This window comes from Anopheles nili, chromosome 3 (genome assembly GCF_943737925.1).
Source record: "Anopheles nili chromosome 3, idAnoNiliSN_F5_01, whole genome shotgun sequence".
NCBI classification, from domain to species: domain Eukaryota; kingdom Metazoa; phylum Arthropoda; class Insecta; order Diptera; family Culicidae; genus Anopheles; species Anopheles nili.
The window spans coordinates 4,175,575-4,183,706 of record NC_071292.1 but is presented as its reverse complement, the minus strand read 5'-3'; the positions used below and the strand labels follow the sequence as shown (position 1 = coordinate 4,183,706).

Below are 8,132 nucleotides of genomic sequence, written 5' to 3'. Positions count from 1 at the left end.
TCATAAATCGAGGCTATGTTTCTTGGACACGGTCATGCGGTAGGTGGACATTGGCGTTGGCCGCATTTAGTACGCGAGAAACAGTATTGCTGTTGGGTGCTGGAATCGGGAAAATGTTCGGAAAAATGACTCATTTTCCCTCGGCGAGACAGTGTATGGTAGTCGTACTTTTAAGCTCAACATACCATCTACCTTTATTGTGTGTTTCAAAGTAGCCTCCAGGGGGGATCGAGTCAACATAAGTGCTGCAATGGCCCCCTTTTCCATCATCACCAACGCACGAGAGCTGCCCGATACCGTGTCCAATGTTAAAACAGTATTACCACAATAAACAGCATGGCACCGCATCACAATGCGACCGTGCATCGCCCTTACCCTTGCTGGGGTGTTGATTCATGCCGATACCGACCACCGCATCAACCGGAAGTCACCTCAACCCCCGGTGGTGCGTGGAAATGGGTGACCCACCCACTGGGAGAGGGCACTCACCAACACGCGGGTTTTCATCGCCGAAAACGAGCGTTCCGGCTTTAACGGAGCTTTTCGAGGACGGAACCTCGTAAAACAAAACAAACGCGCGTATGTTCTGGTTTTTGTTTCGCTTTTTTCACTCTCTCTCTCTCTCTCTCTCTCTCTCTTTTTCGCTCAACAGAAGTAATTTATTTTGGCTCAATCCTATGTACATCACAACGAGATTACACATTTTTGCTGGAAGGGTTTCGTTCTTCTACAACACTCGCGCTTTTAACCCGTGGGGCATTAATACTTAGTTTAACACGCAAATTCTTCCCAGCGGTCATCATTTGCATCCCCATCACACGCAATATTGCAGCAACACACTATCGGCCGTATCCTTCAAGGACACACGTCGCTTTCTCTCGGGCTTTTTCCTCGAAATGGCACCAGACACAACCGTCGATGGCATCGTCCCCACGCTGTACAAGGACGTTCCGGTTTGCGGTTCCCCCACGGAATTCAGTCATGTATCTTGCCGTGGCAGGTGCAGGTGGCCGCACAGTTCCGTTGACGCTCCAACCCCTCCGAGGTGGCCGTATTACACAGCCAACCAGGCCAGGTTCGGTAGAGATCGCGACAGTTCGCCCACAGATCCGCCGTATTGCACGCATTAGTGCAGAGTCTAACGTGTTAGAGAGAGAGAGAGAGATATAGCTGATGAGATGAGATGCAAACTCGCGTGAAAATGCCCTGCAGACGTACCTCACTTTCCGGGACAAACAGTTTGGCATGCAGGTTCCGCAGGGTCGCCCGCGCTTGTAGGGTAAGCCAAGTTTCTCCTCGTAGTTTCCGCTGCGTTTGAGAGAGCAAAAACCTACAAGTTAGTGTGTACGCTGGCTGGTGGATAAACAAATAAATGTTTCGAGTGCGTTTTCCACTCGCTTACCCAATTAACCGGTCGGCAGCCGGAACGCACGAAACTTTCGCTTCCGGTGCTTCAAATCAATCAAAAATTAGTTCTACCCGTTATGCAAAAGTTTGGGTATTTTCCCTTTTTTTCTTCGTCGAGTGACTGAAGCTGAGTGAAAGTTTCTTAACAAATGAAAAGAAAAACACCAACAACCAACTCCGCTGCACAAACGCTCGCGAATTCAAATAAATCTCCCACCCAATCGAGCAAATCGGACCCACATAAGGGCATATAAATCAGGGCACGTCACCCGCAGAGAAACTGGTGCAAGGACGAACGTCCAAAGTGGCCACCCACTGAACTGGATCTTCACCGCACACCACCACCATCGTCACGCCGCAATCGCTTAATTAGCACGCGGACTTGACGAAGAAAATCACACCAAATAAATCGCTCCCAAAACGCGCCCGTAAATCGGACTTCGCGGGATTTTTTTGCCGGCATACCACACACGATCATCGCGATGACCATTTCGCGAACCCCCGGTTCCACTACTCACATGGGACAGTAGTTGCAGACGTAGTTGTAGAACGGCTTCCCTCGGGGGCCACCCTTTGCGCACTTGGTCAACCCGCAGCCAACCTTATGCGTGGCAGCCCACACCATCTGCGTGTAGTGTCCGACGCTTTCCAGATTGTTTCGGCTCGAACCGTACGTGAAGTTGTGTCGCTCCAAAAACCACGTCCTAAGCGCGAATAACCTGTCTCACGGGTGGGATGCGAAAGAGACAGAAAGAGAGAGAGAGAGAGAGTGAACCCGGGATCGATTAGCCTTAGAAGGCGGGGAAGCTAAAAATGGAACGCTTAGCAAATTTCATAGTGCGAAATCGATCAAAATCAACGCGATCGAGTGCGGGATCGTAGCAGGCGCCGGAAGAGTTTGGCTGTCAAACAATTCGCAACTGACAGCTGGTGAAACCGTGGTTGCAGATTTTTGCGATCAACCCACGCAACTCGCGATTCCACGAACCGGCTCGAGGATCATCTTCACGTTGGCCATTTGTTCCTGCCGGTGATCAGAAACGTCCTCGCATGTCGTCGGATTATTTGACGTGTGGCAGCTTACCAGGGCACTCGGTGAGTCGAAACGAAGATGTTCTGGCCACACGCACCGAAGTTGTCAATCCAGCGTCCCTTTGCCGTATCGTGGGTCAGCGCACGACACTGGTTTGCCCATTTCTGTGCCGATCGAGCCGCTCCGTGGTGCCATTTCTGCGGACGAGAGTGAGAAAAGAGACCGAAACGCATTAATCCTTTCGCACGGACGCACCGGAACCGGGTGGCATCTCGCGGACCTGTCACAATCCGATCGGAAGTGGTAGCGTCGGCGATCGTAAAGTCGCCTACTTTATGGCTCCGGGTGCGTTCTACAGTGGTCGCATATTAAATAAACACTGCTAATGAATGAGATCATCGATTGATGAGTTTTATGGGTTTCGTGGATTCGAGACGGGTTCGGTTGAATCAAACCGCTTAGCCGAGCGGTTCACAATTTGCATGCAAATCAGCCGAAACGGTTCGCTAGAGCCACACGGGCAAACAGCCCAAAAGCGTCTCCATTTGTGTTTGGAATCTCGCGAGGTAACACCTGGGTTAACCGCGGAACATCTCAATGAACGTCACGCACGCCACGATTCCAGCGGGTCTGGCTGTGTCTGGTTCTGGTTTCGTTCCAATTTCGTTACCCCGAAGGGATCTGCACGGAAACGATCGGGCAATAAATAATACCCCGTCGGTGGTATTTTGTCAACCCGATCGCGAACCGGCGCATTGTGTTCTTCGCCACGCTTTCCCAACAACAACAAAAAGACACGATCGAACATAACCTTAGTCGCCGGCAGGTTCGCTTCCGGGGATCCAGTTCACGAACGACTTGCCAAAAGCGGCAAAGCCTTGCTCATCGATCTTCCTGCGCTACCTAATGCATAAGATCAAAGCAAACGAGCCCCAGACTCGTTAGCCCCCATTACAAGCGCACGTGATGCCGCGGTCAATAAATCAACCCAGCCAAATTGAATCGCTTTCGAGGCCCGTTTTGGAGCAGCCATACACCTACACGAGCGGTGATTCTGCGATCGATCGACGTCTCAAGCGGTGCATCTCGAGCCTACCGAAAAACTGCACTTGGGACTTGGAATCGTTGCGTCGGCAAGAAGGTGTGAACCATTCGAACGGACCATTCATGGACCGTTTCGAGCACTCCGAGGAACATGGTTGGTGAGATTGGACGATGCCACAAACAGGTTTACTCCTCTCCCGGGTTCCAGGTGATCGTCGAAGCCTAATGCGATTAAGGAGCGGTGATTACTGGTCGAATTTTTACCACACCGGTACGTGCATGTTCCACGAACGAGGCAGGAAAAAATTAAGCTATCACAATAAATTTGGCCCGGACCTGGAATGACGAGTGACTCAACGCAAAGTGGCCGCGTAAACCGACCGATCCATTCGATGCAGAACGACCGAAAGTCGAGAAACTGTTGTCACATGCGGATTTGCATATTAATGATTGGTGTTATTATGCTGTGCTGTGGGCTTAGCTTGGGGTGTTGTATTTTTTCGAGACGATGTCCGATTCATGTCGATACAAATGGCCGGCAGAAATGGCAGCAAAAAAAACAGCACCATCGAATCACACAAAAATACATCATAGCAGAGGCGGTCGGGTTTGTCGAATTTGTCTCATCGATCCTCTCGGACCAGAGCGAAGTAACACACCTTGAGGCCGCCTAAATCATTTCTAAGTGTGCCGATTCGGCCATAAATGGTTCGGCGCTTCCGTCGTGCTGGCCCGCACGAGGGAAGATAAATTTCACCCCTATTTAAATGATCTTCCAATATTTTATCGATACGTGACAACTTGTCTTGCAAAATTTAGACTTACACACCTGGGATCGGTAGCGACCGAACGGCAAAGGTTACGTTGTCTATTCACTTGTTGGAATCTTGTCGGAAGGACATAAAACCTGCGATGGTATTATGTTGAACCGTTGCACATTTGTCACCTAACGACATGTTTAGTGTTATTTGAAAACAATTTGCGTAAACACGATCGTTACCCTTTTCATAGCACCCCATCTGGGCAGACATATGTCTCGCTTATAATGCATTATTTAGCAACGCTCCAAGCGGTCCAACCGATCACGCGTAACGGGAGACAATAATAGTATTTTGACGAGACATCACTTCCCCAGCGCCATCTCATAAATACCCATAATCTGTCCCGCGCAGCTTTGTGAGGTGGCGGATTACTTGCCGGACTCTGATGTGATGCCGTTTCAGTGATGCGTATATCACCAGCTAACGATCGCGCCGAGTTCCCTTCAGCAGAGGGCAGAATGCTTGAACGACTGTTCGTTTTGTTTATGATACGGGTTTTGTGGGATTTCCATATAGCGAAATAATAATCATTAAATTGGCGCCACCTCAAGCTAATTCCTAGCGTCCTAGATCGAACTCAGAGTTTGGTGTGTGGCGCCGTAGTTATCGAAGGTAGATTCAACGTTTGGTGTGTGTCAAAGAACTCGCTTGAAAGCTTGTATGTTCTGATCGACGCTAAATTGCTCTGATCCTCGAAAGCAAGACATTACAGAAAAGAAATCTCATCACAACATGAAACTCGATTTTCCTCTCGAGTGGAAATTATTTTTCACTATTTAGCTTACAGCCAACCATGACAGACATGTTGGTGACATAAAATCGACTCCTAACCACCGCGATGTCCGATACCTCCGATCAATCTGATGCGATACGATGAAAATAAAACACTTCCCTAGCCTGGGGCCGATCTCCAGATTACTCACCATACTTAGCATATTCGCGGCCGGTGGCACCACCTTGGTACGATACGAGTCGTGCAGCATCACGATCCGCCTCTGAACTTTGCGCAAACGCGGCAAAATTGCCTTCGTCGGCACCTTGTCTCCATACAGTCTAGGCACTGGCGGGGCATTCATTCGACCGGTTTGTTGAACGGACGAGTGTTTTTATTTTCCGGCGTTGTTGTTGTTGTTTTTGATTGGGTTGTTGCGCCCAGTGCGTGTGCCGGATGGGGTGTTTCAGAATTTGTTCCACACCGCGATCGCGCCGTCGAGAAGTGTGAATGAAGAAATTATATGCGCGATGTCCGTGGTACCATGTGCAGAAGAATTTCGATCGGGTGTGTTTTTTTTTTTTTTTTTGGGAGGCATGTTTCGCCGACCGGGTGCACGGACACCGAGAGAGGGGGGAGAAATAAATAAAGTCGAATGGTAGAATGAAAACGGAATGACATAAGAACCTGCGCCGTGAACGGACGCACACGTGAGTGGAATTTGTATTTCACCCGCCAACGGACCCCAGGTGGCGAGCGAAAAAGCAACATGATGGAATTGAAGGTGCGAGAAATGTACTCCTGCTAGCCACTCTGTCACCTAGCAAATCTCTGTTGTTGCCGAAATCCGGAACAATTAACTCTAAAAATCGGTGACGTGGCTTAAGGCAGAAACGTATGCTTAGGGAAGAATACGAACACTTCAGAGTCTCAACAAATAGACTAACTCGCCAAGGCTGCTTCAAGTAATAGGAATATGGCCTGAACTCATAGATCCTGCAAAAATGGGTCTCACTAACGTCTATCATATCGCCAGCCGCCGGATAAATCGAAGCAAACGGCAAACAGCATCACGAACAGCAGCAACCCGCTGGCAGGTCGCACCATTTTTGGCCACCGGACGATCATCAGTTTGGGTTCGAGAGCGACTCCTTTGGTTGGGCCACGCGAAACGTGCCGACTTTGGGTGATCTGAAACGATAAGCAAAGATTGCCCATTATATGTACGCTCCTAAACCGCGTTCCAACGGTAACGAGGTCGAACGTCGTCATAATCGTGATCATGTTTGCGATTAGCCAAACGATCTGTTCCGCGTGCGTCAAATCTGCGGGCACGCACCACAATGATACTCGAATTCATGCTTCACCTTGGAAGCTAAACCACACGCGCTAACCTATCGCACGAAGCGAACCTATCGCACGATCGACGAAAACTCCCCCAGCAAGCAAATATTCGCTCAATTTCCGTGGGTCGGTTGAATGTAGTTTTTTTTTTCGGCGGACAAGAAAACATAAGCCGCACCTAATCCGGCCGATCGGTTATCGATCGAACATGACTCCCGATCTCATCCTCGAGCGATCCTCGATCGCACGCAGGAGCCACAAATAGGACGTTGGCTTAGGACTAGTTCGCGGCACGATTTTCACGGTTTCACTCGCCCGTGTCACAAAACAGATGGCTACCCGAGAAGAACGAACCTACCACGTTACCAGCCGGCCAATCTGTCAACCGGCCAACGTCGCTAAAAGTGGCAAAATTCGCGCGGAACATCTCCCGGTGTTGTGGGAGTTGAATTATTGGCTCGATAGCGTTCATCGTTCACACTCCGTCACGTCGACCGCACCGAAGATGGAGCCGAGGACAGCTCTTGGAACGGTGGGACTGTTCGCTGCCTTCGCTCTGTTCCCTCAACCTCCCTAGGCTTCGGCGGGGGTTGAGGGGAGGGTGGGAGGAAGGGAGGGGGGGGGGGTTTTCATCACCAAGTTTGAGCCAATGTTTACGAGCATCAATGTTCATGTTCGTTCCACATCATTTCGCGTATTCACGACGCTTTTTTTGTGTTTGTTTGTTCGTTCGCTCCTAACCTGATTTTGATTTTTGCAATAAATTTTGCCAATAGCGCTTATGAAGTTCGCGAGCATGTCCGGATCGTCCGCGCTAGCCGATCGGTGTGACAGTGTGTTGATTAGTCTAATAGGTCTCCACAAAATCACATACCTTATGGTTTGGCCTAAGCGTTTTGGGGTCGGTTCTGTTCACTTTGTTTTTTTTTCTTTCTCAACAATAAATGTTTCATGATCGAACCCCCGCTCGATTTTCGCAGCTGTACTTTCGCAGGCGATGCTCCAAGACACTACACTACACTGAAAGAGGAAGTATCCTGGAGAAAGGACTCTTAAGCCTAACAAAAGCTATCTCATTACCCAACCACCACTGTCTGAAGCTGGTCTGGCTTACTTTCGCACATGATCGATGGGTCAATTCGCAGCACAGGATCATTACGGATTACATGCACTCAAGGCACTAAGGAGTCACCCAATCTGGAAGACGATAAATTACTTTTACGGCTTATTAAGACGTACGGCGGTCGACTAGCCACAGTAGATCGGTTGATGACCCTCATAAATTCCGGACAAGAACAGCAAGCAAACAGTTGTTGGATTTAGTTATAAAAGCAACCAGCTAGGTACCGTCAGTGTCGAGAGCGTTAAGATTTAGATGCTCTTGACCTGTGAAGAGTACGCAAGAAAGCAACTCACGACGTATCGAGGATATCGAGCCAACACTGCGTCATCTATGGTCTCCCCTCAAGCACGCATCTGTGGCCTCAAGTTTTGGCCATACATTCAAGCTACACTCACGCGTATTAATAATTAAGTCGTTAAATCTCGTTCGAATGCATTTGGCCTCCCATGCAAATATGTCTTGCCCGCCTTTTCACTGCGTGCTGGCGTTGTTCTGTTGCTTTTCTTTTAACCACGCGGCACAGCGAACCACGCGGAAGCTGTCGAGAGCTTCGAAAACGTGGGTACAATGGTCAGGCAAGGTGGAGGATCGCTTGAACGGGATCATCCCAGCCCAAGTGGCGCTGGATCCGTTTCAGTACGCGCTCTC

At 49.5% G+C, this 8,132-nt stretch overlaps 1 protein-coding gene across 1 annotated transcript; it reads right to left on the bottom strand.

Annotated features, from left to right (window-relative positions):
* Nucleotides 1–660: 660 nt before the first annotated feature.
* Nucleotides 661–6,145, bottom strand: LOC128726365 (cysteine-rich venom protein-like). Its single transcript, XM_053820169.1, has 6 exons — nucleotides 6,037–6,145; nucleotides 5,229–5,365; nucleotides 2,492–2,637; nucleotides 1,926–2,126; nucleotides 1,219–1,308; nucleotides 661–1,138 (listed from the first exon to the last, which is right to left on the bottom strand). Exons 1-6 carry the CDS (start codon nucleotides 6,143–6,145, stop codon nucleotides 976–978), a joined length of 846 nt encoding a protein of 281 aa, XP_053676144.1. The 3' UTR covers nucleotides 661–975.
* Nucleotides 6,146–8,132: the final 1,987 nt, after the last annotated feature.

Bases quoted from the DNA above. Each gene is read 5' to 3' on its own strand.
- LOC128726365 (XM_053820169.1), bottom strand. From the start codon at position 6,145: ATGATCGTCCGGTGGCCAAAAATGGTGCGACCTGCCAGCGGGTTGCTG. The intron at 2,638-5,228 runs GTGAGTAATCTG...TCTCGTCCGCAG, and splicing joins CCGCGAATATGCTAAGTATG to AAATGGCACCACGGAGCGGC. The intron at 2,127-2,491 runs GTAAGCTGCCAC...CCCGTGAGACAG, and splicing joins TCGACTCACCGAGTGCCCTG to GTTATTCGCGCTTAGGACGT.